At 41.7% G+C, this 24574-nt stretch overlaps 1 protein-coding gene across 6 annotated transcripts in view; it reads right to left on the reverse strand.

Annotated features, from left to right (window-relative positions):
- SUSD4 (sushi domain containing 4) overlaps nucleotides 1-24574 on the reverse strand; it is a 162881-nt gene that overhangs the window by 14236 nt on the left and 124071 nt on the right. For all 6 annotated transcript variants that reach the window (XM_033937402.1, XM_033937399.1, XM_033937401.1 and 3 more), the window contains exons 4-6: nucleotides 10262-10450; nucleotides 3776-3967; nucleotides 3097-3241 (exon numbers count right to left, since the gene is read on the reverse strand). In XM_033937402.1, the coding sequence (XP_033793293.1) occupies nucleotides 3097-3241; nucleotides 3776-3967; nucleotides 10262-10450 (526 nt within the window). The remainder of the gene's footprint in view (nucleotides 1-3096; nucleotides 3242-3775; nucleotides 3968-10261; nucleotides 10451-24574) is intronic.

Here is a 24574-nt window from a genome sequence, read left to right on the forward strand (position 1 = left end):
TTAAATTCAGAATAAAATAATTTTTTCCACCTTTATTGTATGAGCATTTTATTTTTCTATTCACTTTGGTCCCAGTGTCTTTTCTGTTCTGGGCTTTTTTCATGTCTTTTGCAGGGTCTCCTATTTGACATTTCTCCTCTCTCCATGTCCACCATCCATCTTCTCTCCATGTCCCTATCTATCCTATAATGCATGAATCCTCCGTGTCCCTGTTCCTATCCATCCTGTACAACGTATCCCCTCTGTAACTCTTTCCCTATCCTGACTGCACTTCATTCCCCCCCACTTGTCCCTATCCCTGCGATCAGCATTACTTCTGTGTCCCCATCACTCCCCCCATGTACAGCATTGTCCCGTTTGTCTTTGTCCTGTCACCATCCAGCATGGCCCCCATGTATCCTTATCCTCAGCCCCTTGCTCCCTCTCTACCCAGAATCTGTCTCCTTGTCCCTCTCTTCCCTTCCTCCCACACTTGGACCCCACCTTGAGGTCAATATCTCTCCCATCCTCTTCCCATATAGCCTCACAGTTTAATCTCCCCTCTTCCCCTTCCTTAGTCCAATTTCTCTTTCCTTCTCCTCCCCCACTGGTCCAGCATCTATCTCTCCCCCTCAAAAGTCCAGCATCTCTTACTATCTAACCCTCCCTTTCCCCTCCCATCCAGCAGAGGAGTATTTCTCATTCCTGGGTCCAGCACTCTCCTCTCTCCCCAAGTGCAGTCCTTCGCCTTTCCCTCTCCATCTCCTTCCCCCACAGTCCTTCTACCTTAGTTCTTGCCTTGATCATGCGACGCCGGAATGATTACACCAGAGCTGACTCGGGGCATTGGTCTTCCTTAGGACGTACCCTGTCCTTCTCCGATATAACTTCTTGTTCCTGTGAGGGCGGGGCATATCCCAGGGAAGACCAAGGCCCTGAATCAGCTTTGGTGTAATTGCAGCGGCATTGCACGATAAATGCAAGGCAGAAGGAGAGATGCCTGCACCTAGAGTGGCACTGACACAGCTGGGATAGTGCTTTGAGTGAAAGGGAGTCATCAGGGGTCGGGAGAGGAGGTTGTTTTGCAAGAGCTGATGCAGGACTTTGGGGGTTTCTTTAATTTCTGGAGGTTGCACTTGCTGCTGCACTTCCTTCCTGTGTTTTTCTCTATCTCTGCAGCATGGGAAAAATATTGGGGGTGCTCAAGCCCCCACAGAGCTGGCGCCTATGATCAGATGAACTTGTTTCTTAGGCGATCCATGTGTAAACTTTCCTCACTGCAGAATGACACATCTGTACAAACAATAGAGGCATACAGGGGGATGTTCTTTATGTTGTTCCATTTTTGTTTACTTTTAATTATTTTGGCTTGTTTACTGTTTCAGTGCAAGTTCTTTTGCAATAGAATACATAACAAAAAAAATCCCCCTCCCAGCCAAAATTATTCCTATATCCTCATGTGAATCTCCACTGAGCTTCCTTCTTCAGACTTGCCTCCAGTTACCTCCTTGCCAAAGGGGTAGGAGAGACCCTGCCCGTATCCTCCTGGGTCTAGACTTCAAGATGACACAGATCAACAACTTGCGTTTTCTTTCATTTTCAAAATGAAAGGAAACAAAATTGGATTTTCTCAAATGTCCAGTTTAATTTCAAACAATCAACACCCCCCCTTAAAAAAAACACAACCCAAAGGGCCAAATTCAAACTTTATTCTATCTAGGTGACTATCATGGCTTGTGAATCTATACATCAGAAAACCTCAAATTGGTTAGCTGGGCTGCTCAGTTAAGACCCATTAGGGTAAGCCCAATTACCGTACTACATCTGCACTTCATTATCTCTCAAAACAATGTAAAACTCAGCTTAAGACCTAGCTAGTTCTACTTTCTTTCTACTCTGGTGCTTATTTTTAGAAGCTCTGTTTGTGTTTTGAATGTCTGAAAACTGGAATCTAGACTCCATATTGTATGGATGTCCAGCTCCAATTGCTGAAGGGGAAGAGACGTCAACGTTCAAAACCATGGATGTCTGTATTTAGACCTGATATTTGGCATGTCCAGGTTAAAGAAAAAGATGCTCTGATTTATGAGTTCTCCACGGAATAGAGTAATGGAAGTCACAGTACTGTAGATATGTTTCTATCACTGGAGAGCCCACATTTAAAAGAAACAAAAATTACAAGTGAACTTAAACACCAGCAACCTTGTTCTTAGGAGGCAGCTCTAACCATACAGCTACTCCTTCACATGAAGGCCTGTGTGGCCATTTTGTAAATATGGATGTTCCTGTTCTGCCACACAGACGTTCATGTTCCTTGTTATGTCCCATTCATAGCTTGGAGGTTTCAGTTTGTAAAATGGAGGCTCATGCTGGATGTAGCCAGAACTTGGGTATCCATTTACCTGTATTTTAGATCAGGCTGTATATGAGCAGTTCCTGTTTTAACCCTTTAATTGTCAGATGGCAAAACGGCTGCTTTACGTAACTTGATGTTGAACGAGAGCAACAGTGCCCAGTAACCGTCATTTGGAGATGCAGATCTCCCATAAGAACCATAGAAACACGTGTTGTTTCTGAGCAACAATGCCAAATAAAGGGTTAAAATATGAGATATGGCCTTCCGTATGTAACTGACAAACAGATTTGAGCGTCTGTATTCTGAGTTGGACATTTTCCTAGAATCCCGTTCTTTACGTTTAACTAACTCCCGACTTCTTACCTTTCCCTCTACCTACCCATTGTGTCTATGCAACCTGCCCTCTATTCTTTCTTTCAGTTTTGTATTTCCTTTTATCTCTTCACTAAGTTGCTTAATGAAGCTGTGTATATTTCGGGTGGTGCGTTAAATATTTTTAAATAGAAAAATAAAATAAAAATCTATCCTGATTAAAAAAACTTTGGGAGTGGGAGATTGGGGAGATAGGATGAAAAGCTGTGGTACACATGCACACTTGGAGCTGTGACAACGAAGTATGCACAGGTTTTCATCTGTTAGCTTACCTAATGATATATCCATTGGGTGGTGTTTCTGTAATCTGTAAAGGTTTGGCAAACAGAATTACCCCTCCTCCCACTACCACCAGCATCTTCATACCCAGCACAACACAGTTTACAAACCTTGGAAGAAAATGTGATTTAATCTTTGTCTGGAAGATCCTGCCAAGAATAACAAGGAGGAGCGCCAGCAGGACACTGGTAGCTGTGAATGCCACTATTTTCCACGTGGTCAGGAGGGTTTCTTGTGTCCTGGGCCAAGACTGCTCTGTTACAGAAGAGGAGGGGAGGGGGAAAACCTTTCTGTGACTTTCATCACAAGCGAATGGATCTTTTAAAAGCATTTCTCTTTGGATAATAGTTTATTGATTTTCCAGCCTTCCCCTACCCCCACAACAAAATGTACACCACCGGGTATTCAAGGAAACCAGGATGCTAACAAAAATCTATCTTCATTCTCATATTTCAATACTACGAAAGTTGACTTGAGAAAGTGTAGATCAATAAAAGTCAATTAACTAAGTACAATATCTTTTTTAAAAAGTTATGTCTTATTGATTATTGTTGTAAACCGCCTTGGGTCCAACTTTCATCTGGGAAAAGGCAGTGTAGAAATGTCAATATTGGATTAGATTGCATTTATGCAATTTTGAAAGTAAACCTGCCTGCAGAAAACTTACAATTCACAACTGAAATCATCTAAAAGTATTTTAAAATATCCTACTGGTTCTGAGCTTGAATCACAACATGCAGACGAATGGCCTGTTTTTCCAGGAAATTACTTTTCAGGTGACAAGCCTACCTGTTTTGACACATGATACATCAAAAGAGGGCGACCATTTCCCATATCGGCAGGTGCTATACTTATAATCACTGGTTAACGTATAACCAAGCTCACAGGAAAACTCAACCACTGTCTCGTGGTTGTACGGGTCACAAGGCTGTGGGTGACAAACATAATTTCCATGGTTCACCATCGGCGGCAGTGAGCAAACTTCAGTGGAGAAGGAAGAAAGGAGAAACAAGAGAATCACTGACAACTGGCTGGCCAAGTCAAGCATCCCAAGTTTGTGCTTTTAGAATTTCATTTTGAGGCTGAACAAAAGATTAGCTCACAAGACAACATAGGGGCAATTCTATAATAAGGCATCTCCATTTAGGTGACACAATACTGCGTAGGTAGCACCTATTCTGAAACATCTGGGTGCCCTAATTCCAGTTCAGAATACCAGTGTAAAACTACACAGGCATGCCTAAATTTGGATGTGGCCATTAATGCCAGGTCAATGGCAGATGTAAATGGGCATACCTACATGCACCATGCAACACATGTAATTTATAATATTCTATAAGTGGAGTGTGTAAGTTGGAGAGATGCCCTTCCCACACATGCACCTCTTTGCTGTTGCATGCTACAGCACTTGTGCATTATCTTATAGAATAGCACATAAAGCACTCGGGCACACAAGACATGCAAAACTGCATGTGCCCATTTACAAAACTGCCCTTCATGTGTTTTGCATATGCACAACAAGAAGAGAGCCCTGTGGAATTGATGTTCATGATGTAAAAATTTATTGATGCATGAAAAGCCCACAAGGAGGGCTAAAGTGCAATAAATATAATTGTCTAAAACAAGACTCAGTCAATGTAGCATCAATGCATCACAGTAAATATATGATGCAAACCCAACATGGCTGAAAAAGCCTTCCTCTGGGATCCAGATTATAGTAACGATCTGAATAAGGATTCCAAATAAAAACTTTACAAACAACAAAATTTGTAGTAGAAATCGCCAACCTCTTAAAACACAAAGGCAAAATAAAAACGCCCATCAAGAACATCGATTCCATAGAGTTCTCTTTTTGTTTTGTTTTTTTTAACCCTTCTACTGTGTCTTTTTTTGTTGTTGTACAACGCAAGTGCTAAGTATATTATCTCAGCATTTCTGCGTAAACTTATACTGTATAAGGTATACTGAGGCATTTTAAAAGTACTTTTACAAAATGGAGTACTTGACTTTTTTCATTCATTTTCCACACATGGCACATATAATGCATATCAACCCCCTCCCTTCCCTCCCCCATTTTGCATTTGCAGCAGACCTAAGAAACTTGCCCAACTTTCCACAATAAAGACAAATATGACACAATAAAATCCTGCAAAGTGACAACAATAATTCAGACTTGCAATTATGAAATAGCTTGAGTTCCATGGGGGTGGGAGGGGGAAGTGGTATTATGGTTTACATAGCTTTGCATTCCTTTAGATTACAGTATGAAATCCTTGTTGGAAATTCTGCAGTAAAGCATTGTAGCTTGATTGTGACAAGAAGTGAGTTGAGGGTGCAGATCTTTGTTCTTATTTAGTCTGAGGTGATGGTTTGAGATCCAATCTTCTATGATGTGGACACATTTTTTGACAGTGGTGAGGGTGTTGACAAATGAAACTGTTACAGGTAGCATGATCACTATGTCATCTGCATAGGTGCAAAATCTAGGTTGGCTCCCAAGGACTACATGCAAAATCTAGGTTTGCATCCAAGGATTACATTAGAAGGTTGAACACTGATGATGCAAGTTAAATGAAAGAACTGGAGCTATATATTATTAACAAAAAGAAAGAAAATTGTGTCTTCAATAGAACACATTTATGAAATAAAAAATGTTTGTAAGACCCTTGAAAACATTAAATAATTTAAGTGTTCTGATGTATAATGTCATTGAATTCCAGGCCAAAACTGTTAGATATGAGAAAGAAGAATTAAACATCTTACTAGATACTATTTCTTTGGCGGTGGAAAACGCAATAACAGATGATTACGTGTATTATGAAAGTCCCCTCTATGAAGAGGAAATACCAGCTCACTCATTTACAGAGTGGCACAATGCAAGAGAAAGTGCATTTCGAATTCTATTACTCCAGTGCTGGACTGCAGGCAGAGTCTAGCTTTTGGGATTTTTTTCAGTTCAGGTTTTGTTTGCACCTTTCTGTTTTCAGTTTGTGGTTTACAGAAGTGTAACCAATTACACTAAGGAGTATATTTTAATAAAATTCTCATATTATGCCCAAAAATATAACCAATCACATAAAGCATAAATAAATACCTTTACAAAAACAAAAAACATAAAAAAATTATATATGTGAGTATTTGCAACTATTATGTGAAATTGTGTGGAAAGTGCTGTGTCTACATCTCCTGCAATAGAGCCGCTTAGAATTCATTCTGGGACCATCATCGTGCTCTTCCTGTCCCTAGATTACCCCATACGGGGCAATTGCCACTTTTCAAAGAAACCTGCTTGGTGGACTGTCAGTAAAAAAGCGGCACTTATCTGATCTTCCAAGGGTTAGTGGAAGTCCCAGCTGATCATAATTATTGCTCCATTGTGGCTCAGCAGGATGACATAGGTATTTCTTTATGCTTTAAGTGATTGGTTACAGAAGTGTAAAACATCTATAGGAGGATTATGAGCTCTGTGTGGTAAGCATTTTTCCACAGACACAAAATAAGAGAAAGCCTTTAGGATGTGGCTCTATATCTAGTCATGGGTGGAATAAAGGTAAGATCTGCAGGGAAACTATTTAATTGAAAATGGTGGTGAAGTGGGAAAATCAACTCATTCAAATACAAAAAAACTCCACTCATAGTGCCAAGAGTCCCACTCCAACGGAAGAAAAAAGCCTCAGGACTTATGGTAGGGTCTCTCGTACGAAGAGAGACTGAACAAATTGCAGCTCTACACTCTCGAGGAACGTAGGGAGAGGGGAGACATGATCGAAACATTTAAGTACCTCACGGGACGTGTCGAAGTGGAAGATGATATTTTCTTTCTCAAGGGACCCTCGGCCACAAGAGGGCACCCGCTCAAACTCAGGGGCGGAAAATTTCATGGCGACACCAGAAAGTATTTCTTCACAGAGAGAGTGGTTGATCATTGGAACAAGCTTCCAGTGCAGGTGATCGAGGCAGACAGCGTGCCAGACTTTAAGAATAAATGGGATACCCATGTGGGATCCCTACGAGGGTCAAGATAAGGAAATTGGGTCATTAGGGCATAGACAGGGGGTGGGTAAGCAGAGTGGGCAGACTTGATGGGCTGTAGCCCTTTTCTGCCGTCATCTTCTATGTTTCTATGAGCCCAATGCTCAAACCACCTCCGCCCGCATCATCGGCAAAAACTTCCGCTGGAAGTGACTTTGTGCCACTGTAGCTATTTTATAAGGGACTAAAGATTCTCAATCAACAAAAAAACTGTGTTTGAAAATGTTTAAATATAGGAGTCCTGTGCTTAGCCAACGTTTCTTCAGGGCTTATGGACTTCCAATCTCTCCACACAGTTCTGTGAAAGTAATACCGTAAATGTATGTCGTATCACTTTAATAATCCAGGTGTCCATCATGCAGGGAGCCATATGCACGACTTAACTATTGAAATAAAGCAGAGAAACACAGAAGAGCTCTTTCTGTTCCTTCAGTATTTATGGTGTCCTCAGCAAATGAAGGAGCAGAAGTGATAACAGGTCTGTCAGCCATCCCTGCAGGTCAGGGTGTATAAAACAGCTGTCAAGAGACTCAAGGCAAGGAGTCACATAAATGGGCTTTGAGAAAAGTCAAGAAGAAAATGAAAGTTATGCTTAAATGACATGATTAAAAACCTACCAACAGAGGGCCCTATTTGCAAAGTTATTTTTCCTATATCACAGGAATAGAACAAGAGTAATGAGCAATGAATGACAATTACTGAGGGGCTGATGGCTTTATATATGGGGTTTTAACGTAAGATTAACACACAATTTTTGCTTGCTGAAAAAAATATACAAATCATATGTAAATAGGACCTGTGCAAAAACTTGTATGCATGTCTGAGCAGAACATATCAGCACACATGTGCTGGAATGTTATTCTGTACATAAAATTTCTGTACTCATAATTCCAATATTTATGCATGGAATACCGTTACAGCTAATGCTCAGAAGCCTGCCAGTTTATGTTTTCTTGGGGTGTTCTTTTTTTTTTAACAGGCCTGTGCATAGCTGTAGCTGCACTTACTACTGAAGCGTGGCCTTCCTGTTTCTGTTTTTCTTTTACCCATGCTCTTCACAAAGACTATGAAAAAATGGTGCAAGTACTCGCAATAAAAAGCAGAATAGCCATCGAATGCACACAGACACTACAGGCAGTCCCCAGGTTAAAAATGTCAGACTTTCGTCGGACTCGTACTTACGAACAGGAGGCTGCTTCTCCCTTCCTGTGCCAACATGCCTCACTTCCTGTCCCAACAATGACCCTCCGTGTCCCAATGTGCCCCAAATCATCCTTTCCTCCCTCCGTGCTATGTCCCAAATTCGTGCCACCCTCCCGCGGGTGTTTACCTCCTCTAACTGGCTCCCTCCTCCTAGCTGCACTTGTCTTCACAAAGCCACAGCTAACCCAGAATCCTTCCTCTGACATCAGAGAGAAGCCTTCCAGGGATCAGCTGTAAGCTTTATCTACTACGCCACACTTTCCTCTTATTTAGCAGTCATCTCACACTGAATATTAGCGGTTAGCCGGCTTAGTGCTATATAACTGGCCAGAAGTCATTCCTGGGTAGATAAATAGTGCTGAATATCAGGCAGTAAAATTATTGGCAGCAATGGTGCTCATAACTAGTCTAAGCAATGTCTATTGCCTGTACAACCTGTAAAATGCAGCTCCCCTTGATGGCCTGCGTTCTCTACGCCTGCTCTGTATGGTTTGGAATTCACTGCTAACCTTAAAGCAAGAGGTCTCCAAACTTTTCACGAGAAAGGCCACACAACATTTCAAATAGAAAATGACATGGGGACAAATTTTCCCCTGTTCCCGCAGGAGCTTATTTTCCCGTCCAGTCCCCGCGAGTTCTTTTCCTGTCCCCGTCCCCTGCCCCTTTCCTGCAAGTCCATGCTCATCTGCACAAGCCTCAAATATTTTAAAATCATTAGAGTTCAAGGCTTGTGAGGTTAAGGCAGAGCTTACAGGAATGGGGCAGGGACAGCGAGAAAACTCGCGGGGAAATTGAGTTCCTGCGGGGATGGGGATAAATTTGTCCCCATGTCATTCTCTAATTTCAAACCATCAAGACAGCCAAGACAGTGGTGGAATCTCCCCTGAGATAAGTTGAGCAGGGGAGACCCTACATAACTCTTATTACTTCAAAAAGGCATTTGATTCAGGTTCCCTGTAGGCCTATTTACCTTCGGCTAACATGAATACTTTTATGCTTTTCCCTCTTCTTATCTTTTCACCTTTTGCTAGTTTCCTTCTTGGTTCCCCCCAAAAAAAACCCATTGTAAGCCTTTCCTTCCCCTGTCATCTTATTTGTGTTCAGTTTATTTACTTGTCTTGGTCCCCCTTGCTCTGTTTGTCTTTTTAAAAATTTTAACCCATTGTTTTTATTCTTGTAAACCGCTTTGGCTTAACTTTTTTTTGTTAAAAATTGTGGTATTATCAAATAAAATAATTGGAATTGATGATTTTGAAGTGGAGCAGAAGGAGGAACACAGGGGTAGGGTTCCAAGGGCTATAGGAAACATGACAATATCGCTCATACTAGGTTACTCAGATATTGACAACTGTGCCACGCAATTTGGCAACCTACCCCCTCTTCTACTAAACCACGCTAGCGGTTTTAGCATGGGGAGCCATGCTGAATGGCCCGCGCTGCTCTCGACGCTCATTGAGTTCCTATGAGCGTCAGTAGCAGCGCGGGCCACCCAGCACGGCTCTCTGCACTAAAACTGCTAGCACGGTTTAGTAGAAGAGGCCCCTAGTCTCTCCCTACCCTACAAGCAGCTGCCTTATATTTCTCCCTTCCACCATATCTGCCCAATTCCTTAACCCTATCCCCCTTCTCCTAGCATCTACCTTTACTCTTTTCCCCAAATATCTACTTTTTCTTTCCTTTTCCCAACCGGCTTCAAGTTTCAAGTTTAATAAGAATTTGATTGATCGCTTAATCAGAATTCTAAGCGATATACATATCACTTAGTTCTCTTCCCTTTACTCTTCCCCCTCAACTGAGCATCTTCCCTCTACTCCCTGTCCCTGCTCTAAGCATTTCCCCTCTTTTAACCCCCTACCCTAAGCATCTCTCATTCTACCATGGTAGCTCTCTCACCACACAGCAGTACTCCATCTACAATGCTTCAGTTCAGGCCATTTCTCATATTAACTACCTATAACTGGTTTGCAGAGGACCTCTGGCTTAAAGCATTCTTGGACTTGACAAATTAACACTAAGCAATTAGAAAAAAGATGCTTTTACCTTTCACATCAAGGCACCGGGGTGGGTTGTCTGACCAGATAAGTTTAGACATGCACTCAATGAACTCTGACCCTTCTAGTCTGTATCCAGTAGAGCAATGATAAAATACTACGCTTCCCACCGGGAAGGAAGACTCGGATTCAGATATATTTATATAACTGTGAGAAAGAACCAATGGTCTTGGGCAACCTGCAAATTAAGAAAAGATATGATTCTATGATAAAGACAGAATCTCACTAACTTTTCATGCTTGAATTATGAGGGGCAGGGAACTTAATTTACGAAGACTTTTCCTCAATTCTGTGCCTATGGGAGGGAAAAGCAATTTAGTAAATTAGATCCTATATTGATGACCAATGGAACAGAAATATTCATACCTGAAAGGAACATTTGATAAAACGTGTATTTATATATGCAGTATATATATAGCTTCAAGGTGGATAAAATTCAATGATTTTAAAAAATAAATTTAAAAATCAGATTTTTAAAAAATTTTAAGTTGATTTTTAAAATAAAATACTTTTTTGAAGAAAAATCTACCTAAAGATATTTTCTATTTAAGATACATTATAGTCAATAAGTTATTCATCATGAAATAAGAATTAGTTTTTAATTATTTATCATAAGGCTATATATTTATGCAATGTTTACCCCCTCCCCCTTTTTACAAAAGTGTAGCGCAGTTTTTAGCGCCAGCCGCAGTGGTAACAACTCCAATGCTCATAGGAATTCTGAGTGTTAGAGCTGTTACCACCACGGCCAGCGCTAAAAACTGCACTACATTTTTATAAAAGGGGGGCATATATTTTTTGTTAAACGAATTTCATTAATCTATTCATATTGCCATGGGCAACTTTTCTATCTAGAAGATATTATACAGATGCTTGGTTTTGCATTTCTCAAAACTACGAATTTGCGTCAACACAGATAACATACTGTTTCTTCATAGCAAAAATGTTATAAAAAATTTAGTTGAAAAGAGAACTTAGCCTCATTGTTCCTTTGCAAATTGATGTCCACAGAATCAACCCCTTACCTCTTAAGTGCGGTTCATAGACAACGGCGCGAAAGACAAAAGCGCGCGCCGACAATTGAGCGCAGCGCACGCCGCCGCGCCACTCTAAATTACAGTTTTTAGGGGCTCCGACGGGGGTTTTGTTGGGGAACCCCCCCAGTTTACTTAATAGACATCGCGCCGGCGTTATGGGGGGTTGTAACCCTCCACATTTTACTGTAAACTTAGCTTTTTCCCTAAAAACAGGGAAAAAGTGAAGTTTTCAGTAAAATGTGGGGGGGTTACAACCCCCCACACCCCCCACAACACCCCCATAATGCAGCGCGATCTCTATTAAGTAAAGTGGGGGGGTTCCCCCCACCCCCCCCCCCTCGGAATGCTAAAAACAGTAATTTAGAGCGGCGCACGCTGCGCTCAATTGTCTAGGCGCGCCTTTGTCCCAGCGCGCTTTTGACCTGACACCCTTAAGTGCTAAGTTTATACTGTCTATCTGCACAAGGAGCTAAGGGCTCCTTTTACTAAACTGCGGAAGAGCTTCTTATGGCAACGCTCATTCAATTCCTATGAGTGTCGAAGCATTCACCTTGCCAGCCCGCAGTAAGAAGCTCTTTGGTTTAGTAAAACCCAGCATAAGCGTGAGGAGGGAGGGGCACGCAGAAAAGCTTCTTTTTCTTTTCCAGATTATGAACAAACATGAAAATGAGTGAGCTATAGAAGACTGTATTTTAAGTTTTTCAAGTGTGGATCTGGCTAATAGCCTAAGGCAGGGGTGGGCAACCAGGGCCCCAGTCCAGTCGGGTTTTCAGGATTTCCCCAATGAATATGCATGAGATCTATTTGCATGCACTGCCTCCATTGTATGCAAATGGATCTCATGCATATTCATTGGGGAAATCCTAAAAACCCGACTGGATTGTGGCCTTCGTTGCCCACTCCTGGTCTAAGGGGTCCTTTTTACTAAGGCGCGCTAGCTGTTTTAGCGTGCGCTAAATATTAGCACACACAAAACGCTAACGCGTCCATAAGATATAATGGATGCATTAGCATTTAGCGCTAAAACGGCTAGCGTGCCTTAGTAAAAGGACCCCTAAGTTTTTTTTAAACATATTTTGTTTAACTACATCAGTTAACATGGATGTTTAAGCAAATATAAGAATACATGTGTTATAATGTTATTGCTTTGGTTAAATAAAACTTCAAATTGTTATTAAATACGAGCAGTCCTATCTTTGTCTGGCTTACCTCAGCTGGTTAAACGCTGAATATTGGTAATAATAATAACAACAGTTTATATACCGCAGGACCGTGAAGTTCTATGCGGTTTATAATGATTAAAAGATGTTACAGACTGAGTAGAATTAACAAAGTTAAGAGCTAGTGATTAGTGTGTGGTGCAGTGGTTGGAGCTACAGCCTCAGCACCTTGGGGTTGTGGGTTCAAACCCCATGCTGCGCCTTGTGACTCTGGGCATGTCACTCAGTCCTCCATAGCCCCAGGTACATTAGATAGATTGTGAACCCGCCGGGACAGATAGGGAAAATGCTTGAGTACCTAATTGTACATACCGCGTAGATAAACCTTGATAGGCGGTATATAAAAACCTAATAAACTTGAAACTTGATTAACAGTTCTGGGGATCAGTTGTCGTGGACTAAGATTGTATAGGTCAGTTACTGATCTGGTTAAGTGCCATTTGTCCACACACACACCCAGGATTTTTTGGGGTTTTTTTGTAACTTTCTCTTCACTTGTACAATTGTCATCTATAACAATAAAATTTAAAAGCAACAACAGATTAAGCAAGAAAAAAAACACCAAGTTACAAATATGGTATCCACTAGAACTATTCTTATACACAATATAAGGCACTTATCCCCTCTTCAATGTCCATGCCATTAACCCTGCGAACCCATCAATGGTAAGATTTCTGCGATCATAACCAGGCTTTTTACACAGCTGAAGGAGAAGAAACCACCCCTACTCCTAACCCCAAGAGTATTAACAGATAATTACATAAATGCCTACTATAGATGTGGTTGGATCTGACTTTCTTGCTCATTTAGGGATAAGGTAACAAAACAGTATTCTAATTTAATCACCCCAATTTACACATGACCAAATCTAGTTGTAGGTGGCTCTTGCCCTTATAGCTCATATGCTAATTTATCATGGACTTCCAACTCTTGACATATGCTAAACCAAACAGTGAAGAGGGGGACCCTTTCAGACTTCCAAAATGTAAAAACAGCTATCTTAGCTGCCAATAGCAATTTGGACATAAGCTCAAAGTCCAATCTGCAATCTTTATTACCCAGGCCCTTGCCCAACAAATATATTTTAAAGAAGGCTCAGGAGCACAGGCCCAGAAATCCAATGTTGCATCTTTGACCAAACAGTGCTCCAAACATTTGTATGACAAGCATAATTTTGGTGGTGTCAGCATTTTAAAAAATATTGTTGCCAGCTGACTATTGCTCCCATATGTTTATTTCTGAACATGTACTTATCCTTAATATTTTATTGCAATATTCTACTGTAGAAACATGCATGCCATCAAAATCAACGTCAGAGGGATTAGCCTGAAAAAAAAAAGTTTAGTACTGTACTAGCATTTTTTGAATCAGTTGTATAGCATGAAGGTCTCAAAACAGAAATGTTTGGGGCTTCTCCCTTCTCAGTTGTATTACATCATTCTCACTGGCTACAGCTTGAATAGTTCTGATTTAAACACAAGAGGCTTGGCAATCAGAAAACCATGAGACTGGCCTGACTCATTGCTCTCTAGAGGTAGGTCTTGTCAGACAAATCTGATCAATTACTTTGACTGGGTGACCAGAAAATTGGATAGAGGATATGCGCTAGATGTGGTGTATTTAGATTTTAGCAAAGCCTTCCACACAGACATCTAATAAACAAACTGAATGCCCTCGGGATGGGTCCCAAAGCGACAGGCTGGATCAAGAACTGATTGAGTGGAAGGTGACAGAGGGTAGTGATTAATGGAGATCACTCTGAGGAAAGGGATGTTACCAGTGGTGTGCCTCTTAGGCCTATTCTTTTTAACATTTTTATAAACAATATTGCTGAAGGGTTGTCGGGTAAGATTTTCCTCTTTGCGGATGATACCAAAATCTGCAATAGAGTAGAAAGCAGTTTTACAATCAGGTACTCAAGTATTTTTCCCTATCTGTCCCGGTTGGCTCACAATCTATCTAACGTACCTGAGGCTATGGAGGACTGAGTGACTTTCCCAGGGTCACAAGGAGCAGCGCGGGGTTTGAACCCACAACACCAGGGTGCCGAGGCTGTAGCTCCAACCACTGTGCCACACACTCCTCTACATACGCTGGATGGTGTGAATAACATGAAGAAAGACCTGACGAAGCTTGAAGAATGGTCTGAAATTTGGCAGTTAAACTTTAATGCTAAGAAATGCAAGGTCATGCATTTGGGCTGCAAAAACCTGAGGGAACGGTACAGTTTAGGGGGTAAAGAACTTATGTGCAACGACAGAAGAGTGGAACTTGGGTATGATTGTATGTGATGATCTTAAGGTGGCCAAACAGGTGGAATAGGTGACGGCGAAAGCTAGAAGGATGCTAGGTTGCATAGGGAGAGATATGGCCAGTAGGAAAAAGGAAATATTGACGCCACTATATAAGACTGGTGAGACCTCATTTAGAATATTGTATGCAATTCTGGAAACCACACCTTTAAAAAGATACAAAAAGGATGGAGTCGGTCCAGAGGAAGGCTACTAAAATGGTGCATGGTCTTTATCATAAGGCGTATGGAGACAGACTTAAAGATCTCAATATGTTTACTTTGGAGGAAAGGCAGGAGAGGGGAGATATAATAGAGACGTTTAAATACCTACATGAACCGAGTCTCTTTAATTTGAAAGGAAGCTCTGGAATGAGAGAGCATAGGATGAAGTTAAGAGGTGATAGGCTCCGGAGTAATCAAAGGAAATACTTTTTTACAGAAAGGGTAGAAGATGCCTGGAAGAGGTGGTGAAGACCGAGACTGTGTCTGAATTCAAGAAAGCCTGGGATAGGCACGTGGGATCTCTTAGAGAGAGGAAGATATAATGGTTACTGCGGATGGGCAGACTGGATGGGCCATTTGGCCTTTATCTGCCATCATGTTTCTATATATACTGTAGTTAAGCGGTTTAATTTAGGCCAGCAAAAAGGCTCCTCTAAAGCAGTGGTTCCCAACCCTGTCCTGGAGGACCACCAGGCCAGTCGGGTTTTCAGGATAGCCCTAATGAATATGCATGGAGTAGATTTGCATGCCTGGCACTTCCATTATATGCAGATCTCTCTCATGCATATTCATTAAGGCTATCCTGAAAACCCGACTGGCCTGGTGGTCCTCCAGGAGAGGGTTGGGAACCACTGCTCTAAAGTAAACTGCTTAGCTCTACTTACAGCAGCAGAATATCACTGCTATACATATAGCCCAGTGGCTATGGGACTCATTTTGTATGTCTAAGTACGACAAAGACACATAACAAAAGCCTTTTTTTGTATGTCTAAGTACCACAGAAACCTATGCTAGTTGGTGTATCTCAGTGCTTTGAAAATGAATCGCCATACGTATTTTCATCATCACTCTCTCTTTGTATAGCGGTGCTGGATGTATGAGGATGATTTAAATATTGTGGCTGGCATTTAAAAAAAAAACCACCCACTGTGGAATTTAAATATTTATTTATTTAATTCATTTTCTATCCCATTGTCCCCAAAGAGCGCAGAACGGGTTACAGGTTAAACATACATAATATCAGTACATGATTACAATGCAAGTTTTCATTGAGCCAACAATATTTAACTCTTGTTTCTACTTTTCCTTAGACTCCATACCTGGCTAGATACCACGAGGGAAACTGTAATGTAGTATCCTATATAATAAAACCCTAGCCGCGCATGTGCACTCTTAACTGCGTGCTTCCGTGATGCGTAGGTCTGTGGCCGCAGGAGTGCGCATGCGCGAGTCACCAACCTTACTTCTTCCCAGCACCTACCTACACTCGCTGCCGGACTGGCCGCCAGCGCTGGACTCCCTGCTGTCCACAATATTCGGCTCCTCTCACTAGCCGTACTAGCGTCGGAGAAGGCTTCCGACGCTGGCAGGGATCGAGAGGAGCCGCGACGACACCTCGCGGGAAGGGAAGTGCCAACAAAACACTCCAGCCGCTACGTTCTTCGCTGTCCCGACTCCAAACCTGCCGATTCCAGCAGCGTGTGCAGCACTTTACACACGCTGCTTCAGGGCCTTCTACTGTCCTGATTTGCTCTGCCGTGTCTCTGATGATGTCATCAGGGACGTGCCAGAGTAAATCAGGGCAGTAGAAGGCCCCGAAGCAGCATGTGTAGAGTGCTGCACACACTGTTGGAATTGGCAGGTTTGTTGGGACTGGGGAAGGGAAGGGGGGTTAAGGAAAACGCTACTGCTGCACAGGGAAGTGGGGAGGGGGGGTCGAAATGCTGCTTTATAGGGAAGTAGGGTGGGGGAAATGCTGCTGCATAGGGACATGGAGGGGGAGGGAATGCTGCTGTGGATGCTGCACAGGGAAGTGGGGGGGGAAAGAAAGACAGACAGCGGGAGGAAGGCAGACAGAAAGAAAAGAAGAAAGACACAGGGGCAGGGAGAGACACAGAAAGACAGACAGACAAAGGGGGCCAGGGAGAGAGACAGCGGGAGGGAGAGAGAGACAGAAATAAAGAAAGACAGACAGACATATATTCTAGCACCCGTTAATGTAACGGGCTAAAATACTATTGTTTTATAAAATGCATGCTAAGGTTATTGTTTCTGTGTGTTTTATAATATATGATATGGTTTGATTTATGTTTATTAGATTTTATAGACCGCCTTTCTTGCAAGGCATAACAGGGTGGCTTACAATCAATAAAAAAGAAAAGAAAAAGAATGCCATAATCCAAGTCAAAGAAAGTAATCAAGATTGTCTGTATTCATACCATCCATGCTGACGTATAAGTGCCCTATCCATGAATTTTCCTATTGCAAATCACCATACGTTTTTTGAAATAGATATGTGTTCAGCACTCTTTTTTTAATTTGGAAAAGGTTGGGGGTCCTATTATTAAGGCGCGTTATCTGATTTAGCGCACGTTAAATGCTAAGGCATCCATTATATCCTATGGGCACCTTAGCATTTAAAGCGTGCTAAATCAGTTAGCGCACCTTAATAAAAGGACTCCTTGGTTCTGTATGTAAGGACAAAGGCATCAAGTTTCATACCAATGGGGGAGTGGAAAAAAAAATACACTGCTTTGCATAACGTCCATTTACCTAACCCCCACTCAAAGGCACCCAGCGTAAGAAGATGTTTGACAGTCTAGTAGCGACACAAGCAGCGAAATTGGACCATGCCATCTCCAACCTGCCGATGACAACAAGCGATTTCAAATCTTTTCGCAAATAAATAAAAACCCATCTATTCAAAAAATTTATACAGATGTCATAACTCCAACCTGGATTCCCCTCAGTGTGACTCCCCCATCCTCCCTTCTTCACCAGTTACACTTCCCCTCAAAGCCCAAGCTTGTCAACTGCCTCCCTAACTGCATATATACTGAAACTGCACTATATCCTATCTGTACAGCATCCCGAATTGTATATCCACTGGAATAGGCCCAATCCTCCTTGCCGTATCCCATTCCCTAAACTATACTACACCATTCTTCTTGTAACTCCTCTGGAAATGTTCTTCTTCTTGTAACTCTTCTGGAAAAGTCCAGAAGTCTCTTTTGTAATCCGCCCAGAACTGCAAGGTTGAGGCGGAATAGAAATCAGTAATGTAATGTAATGTAATGTGTGGTCTGCGGGAGCAGCAACTGTAATTGTTTAGCACAGTGGTTCCCAACCCTGTCCTGGAGGACCACCAGGCCAATCGGGTTTTCAGGCTAGCCCTAATAAATATGCATGAGAGAGATTTGCATATAATGGAAGTGGCAGGCATGCAAATCTGTTCCATGCATATTCATTAGGGCTAGCCTGAAAACCCGATTGGCCTGGTGGTCCTCCAGGACAGGGTTGGGAACCACTGGTTTAGCATACAGAGAATGAAGTGCCCTAGAGAGAGCATGAAAAGAAATCAGTGAGGCAAGACAGGAAGGAATCCTAGTACAAAGCATCTTGTGAGCTATGATAAGAGCTTTGTACTCCACTCTAAAACAAATGGTTAACCAGTGGAGATTTTTTTCAATAGAGGAGAAACTAGAGAATGACACGGGGACAAATTTTTCCCCGTCCCCCGCAGGAACTCATTTTCCTGTCCCATCCCGGCAAGTGCTTTTCCTGTCCTTGCCCCATTCCTGCAAGCTCTGTCCTCATCCGCACAAGCCTCAAACACTTAAAAATCATAAGTGTTCGAGGCTTGTGTAGTTAAGGCAGAGCTTACAGGAATGGGGCAAGGACAGGGATAGCAACAAAATTCGCGGGGACGGGACAGGGAAATTCAGTTCCTGCGGGGATAGGGAAAAATTTGTCCCTGTGTCGCTCTCTAGGAGAAACGTGATTATTTCTTAATGCCATATTTTGCATCATTTGCTCCTCCTAAACTTACTTGCTCCACTTCATCACTGACGCTGAAACTGTGGATTGAAGACAAAGTTTTATTTTATTTTTCTTTCCAGCTTATGATTTATCTTTAATCTTATCTATTGTTTTGCCTTTTGTCTTTGTTTTGTTCTATTTCTATCATTTAAATTTCTCCAGAATTCTACTGTTCAACGGCTCCCCCCTTCTGCTTCTATTCCTTTCTCTCCTCTCTTCTACCTTCCAAAGTATTTAGATCAATGCTGTCTTGTTAAAATGTTTATTTTATTTTTATTTTTCCTCTAACTCTACTTTTCACTTCTCTATTACCCTCCAGGTACTTTAGTTAGATTGTGAGCCTTCGGGACAGTAAGGGAATTTTTCAAGTACCTTTCTTATTTCTAATCTTAATGTATATTTTCTGTAAACCGCTTAGAACCTAACGGATGTAGCGGTATATAAGAAATAAATTACATTACATTACATTACATATTTCAGTGTATACCATGGACACCCCACATAAATGGTATCACAAAAATCAAACTATAAAGTGCCGGGGCTCCGTCAGGGACGTCACCCATACGTGACAATATGCTGCCTGCTTGTCCTGGGATAAAGTAGTGTCACCAGGGCTGTGGAGTCAGTATATAAATCCTTCGACTCTGACTCCTCAGTTTCTGGTACCCATGACTCCGACTCCAGGTACCCAAAATTGTCTCCAACTCCAACTCCACAGCCCTAGTTTTATCTATATGTTTTGAAATCAGGGCTGTGGAGTCGGTAGATAAATCCTTTGACTCTGACTCCTTAGTTTCTGGTACCGACTCCGACTCCAGGTACCCAAAATTGTCTCTGACTCCGACTCCACAGCTCTGAGTGTCACTTGGGAATAAACATCCCAAAAACAGTGCAAGATGCGCAATATTTATTGCTCCAAAGCTACCGATTGAGTAACTCTGAAGAAGGTTCATAACTTTGAGATGTGGCCCATCTTAGCAGTTGCGTCTGATAAGTATGGTTAGTATTATGTGTTTATTTATTGGGATATATTAACTGCCATTATGAAGAAATTCAAGATGGTATACTACAGGTACAGCTCGACATAAAACTTACAATTTTGTCAATAGAATTAACAGTAAAATGACTAATATAACCATAACCATACAGTCCAATGACATAAGCTTGGGAGAGCAGAAATTGAATCCTAACAGGACTATCATGATACAGTATTAAAAATAAAAACAATCATATAAACGTCACATGTCAATATGTATATCAGTACAATACAAATGACACCACAATAGATGTCATGGAAGAACATTCATCTCGTACAACAGATGCGATACTCATGCTGTTAGCAGAGCTGAAAACTCCTTAATACAGTGTTTTTCAACCTTTTTACACCTATGGACTGGTAGAAATAAAAAAAAAATTATTCTGTGGACCGGCATCGGTCCGTGGATCGGCGGTTGAAGAACACTGGGCTAAGTCGTGGGCTAGACCCCGCCCTTCTCTACCTAATCTCCACCCCAGACCCCGCCCTCATAATAGTACTAATTGCGTCTTGCACGTCCCGTGCCTCATCTGGAAGCCTTCCCTCTGATGTCAGAGAGAAGGCTTCCGGTTCAGGCGCAGGATGCCCGTAGGAGCCACTGCTTGAGGCTTTGTGCACTGAATCAGTTAGAAAAAGGGAGCTGGCTTGAAGATAACGCCGCATCGATCGCACCGTGGACCGGCGGTTGAAGAACACTTTGTTGGGCCTGATGCACATGCTGGCCCTGTGGACCGGCAGGAAATTTCTGTGGACCGGCACTGGTCCATGGACCGGTGGTTGAAGAACACTGCCTTAATAGACACGAGTTAGAGCAATCAAATAATACAAGGGTGGTTTGAAAAATTTGGTTAAAAAAAGCAAGTTAAATAACATAGGAGTCCTTTTATTAACGTGCGCTAACCAATTTAGTGCGTGCTAAATGTCAAGATGCCCGTAGGGATATAATGGATGTCTTAGCATTTAGCCGCACTAATCTTTAGCGCATGCTAAATCGGTTAGCGCACCTTAATAAAGGAACCTCATAGTCTCTTCTGAGAGCGAGTTTCCAGTTTTTCCGCATCGTAGGTAAAATAGCTTACAAAAAACCCGGAAACTCGCTGGACTAAGGGCTTCTTTTACAAAGATGCGCTAGCGGTTTTAGCACGTGCTTAGCGTGTACTAAAATGCTGCGCGCGCTAGCCACTACCGCCTCCTTTTAAGCAGGTGATCATTTTTCAGCTAGCATGCGTTATAGCGTGTGCTATTCTTGTGCGTGTGCTAAAAACGCTAGCGCACCTTAGTAAAAGGAGTCCTAAGTGTATAGCTCTCAATGGAGACTATAGGCCTCTTCTATTAAATTGTGCTAGCAGCTTCTAGCTCGGGGAGCCGCGCTGAGTTCCTATGAGCGTCGGGAGCAGCGCGGTCCATTCAGCGCGGCTCTCTGTGCTAAAAACTGCTAGTGCAGTTTAATAGAAGAGGGGGTATGTTGTTTAACTTGCTTTTTTCCCCCAACATTTCAAACCACCCTCATAGATATGATGCAAACGCTGTTCGTATAATACAATTAAACATCTTAAAAGGTACTTCTTCTATGACTGCTTATTATCTAACTTATTATGTTAATGTTCAAATAACATCAAATAATTAAAAAAAATGCAAGGGTGAATATTTAGCTTATTATTATATTGACTTTACAATAGGATCACATGTACATAATCTCTATTTCATTTTCTCATTATGATAAATGGTATGTAGAATGTCTGTAGTATTAGCTTTGCTTTGTAAAGGGCATTACGTATAAGATCTCTAAAGAGGTACATCCAGCCAGTGAGGTTTTCAGGATATCCACAATGAATATGCATGAAAGAGATTTGCATACACTGCTTTTTTGGTATGCAATCTCTCTCAGGCATATTCCCTGTAGGTATCCTGAAAAGCTGACTGCCTGGGTGTGCCCCGAGAACTAGGTTGGGAACCCCTGCTCTAAAGGACTTATGATCTCTTCTCCATAAAAAAAAAAATTGCATAGGCACAAAATTGAAGGAAATTTGAATAAAGCCCCTATGTAGTTTTGCATTGGAAGAATTTCAGAGTTCTCTTTAAGAAGGATTTCCAAGAACTCAGACATGCCACCAAAGCACCACAAGCTTGTCTGTTTTTTCTTTTACTTCACCGGAACTCAAGACCCACCAAGACCATTACACAAGCTAGCCACTGTTTTGGTCTTGGAAAGGAGGTGTTACATGAAGATTCGTGGTTTTACAACTTCAGATGGGGAGGAAGAAGCTATCATGTCAAAAAAAAGGAGGACGTTGAAAAGGCATGAATTATGCTACAGAATTGTTATTCAGTTAGACATTTTTGATTATTATAATACTTAATAACTAAGTCCAAAATGTCATAGCATTTGAACTGAGCTATTTTAAATAATAATTAAAACAAAAATCTTCCCTGACAGCCTGCAGAATAGCTATGTGCACAAATTATAAGATGCAAGTGAAATTAAAAAAAAAAATCCCCCATTGAGCACAATGATTTGTTATGAGAATGTAAAAGACAGACAATAGAGATTTCAGCTGGTGACTCAGCAAGCACTTCTTACAGGTGCAAATAAGGTACGACCCCCTTTAATTCTAAATAGATATGTGCCCAGTTTTTACTGTCATAAGAGCAGAACCTTGCTTGGTGTGTTGTGCATATATAGTATATGAGAAAAAGAGAGCAGTCATTAATCTATGTTAGTTTTCAACAAGTGTAAAGTGCATGTTAAAAGAACTGCACAAAGGTGGGTAGGTTTGAAGGGCATGTTAAGTGTGAGGCTGTTCATAATTGCTGTATGGCCAATGAGTGCAGGAGGATGGGATAATTTGCAGCGTGTCAGGGGTATAATGAATGGAGTGTAATTCTGAGCAAGGTTGGGTGAAGTGGCTATGAGTACATGGGTGGTGTGGAATGTTATTGTCTCTGATATGGCCAGTCACCAGTTCCTGTCTCAGGGCTGTGAAGAAAAATCCAAACAGTGGACAAATGGTACTGAGAACGATGCCTACAATGGGCTAGATCAGTGGTCTCAAACTTGTGGCCCAGGGGCCACATGCGGCCCGCCAGGTCCTATTTTGAGGCCCCCAGTGTGTTTATCATAATCACAAAAGCAAATGATCATATGTCTCTTTAGCTATAAATTACAATATTATTATTAAGACTTAGCCAAAAAGAAAGATTTATAAACTATGAAGAGTTTTACCTCATGCAAAATTGTTATTTCTTTAATAATAAAAAAAAAAATAACCAACAAATATTCAGAATAAAGCTGCTAATAGTGGAAGGAAACAGGCTGAAAGGCAAGTAACTAACATGGAGAAAAAGACCTCAGTGTTTCAAGGAAACAACCAAGAAACTATATGTTCAGTTATAAACTGCCATACAAAACACATCCCAGGTCAAAAAACTCCATGGAAAAGATTCATAAAGATACAGTTTAAAATACACAAGTTAAACTGCAAAAAAACAGCAAAAAACTGTAAAAACTTGCACTTATCTTCCATTCATCTCCCACAAGCAGTGGAAATAAATATCCGTTGCTCCAATACGGAACCAGACACACTTTTCAAAGAATGAACTCAGTGTTTTTCTCCATGTTAGTTACTTGCCTTTCAGCCTGTTTCCTTCCACTATTAGCAGCTTTATTCTGAATATTTGTTGGTTATTTTTTTGATTTTTTTGGATATTCAGCTTGTATACTTTTTGATAAATTATTTCTTTAATAAGACATTAAAGGGCAAATTCTATAAGAAGTGCCCAAAAGAGTAAAATTGGGTGCTGTTTTTATGAATCACGCTGAGTGGAACCTATTTTGGAGACGCCCAAGAAATAGGCCAGCTCTAGGCACAACTAAAAGTTAGGCGCCTAGCTAAGCGCTTAAGAGCAGCCATTCTACACCAAGGCGCCTTACATGTAGCCACGCCCACGCCTAATGTGCATAGCGCCAATTTTTTTGAAGGCCACCTAAATTTTTAGAGGCGCCTTGTTACAGAATAGCTCTTTCTTGATAGGTGCCTAAATTTCAATTATTGCTGATTGAAAAGCTTAATTGAGCTTGTTAATCGATTTAGATGGGTGCCTCCGAAATAGGTGTCTAACATTAGGCGCCGGTTACAGAATTTGGGCCTAACTAATTTTTCTGCGGCCCTCCAAGTACCTACAAATCCAAAATGTGGCCCTGCAAAGGGTTTGAGTTTGAGACCACTGGGCTAGATTCACAAAGGGCATGGATCCGATCCGATCTGTGAAAGATCCAATCCATGTCCAGGGGGCTGATTCACGAATCGCCCTCACGCAAATGAGGGTGATTGGACTCATGCCCCCAACCGATTGTCGGGACCGTTCTCTAACGATCCCGACGCATGCGCAGACCATCTGTAGACGCTCTGCGTATGCTTAAGAGCAGCGACCTTTTTTTTACTTTTCTTTTTTTGTTTTTACTCTTTGCAAGCCCGTGGTTTTAATCCGCTCTAAACCCATGGGTTAAAACCATGGGCTCGTAGTGCGGGGAAGGGCAGGAGAGTCAGGACGGCAGGAGAGATTCGGCGCGAGAGCGGGGCGGCAGGAGAGATTCAAGGCAGGCAGGAGAGCAGATTCACTAGGCAGGAGAGCAGATTCAGGGAGTTGGGGCAAGGAGCAGAAGAGCAGATTCGGG

Source organism: Geotrypetes seraphini, chromosome 3 (genome assembly GCF_902459505.1).
Source record: "Geotrypetes seraphini chromosome 3, aGeoSer1.1, whole genome shotgun sequence".
In the NCBI taxonomy this organism is placed as follows: Eukaryota; Metazoa; Chordata; class Amphibia; order Gymnophiona; family Dermophiidae; genus Geotrypetes; species Geotrypetes seraphini.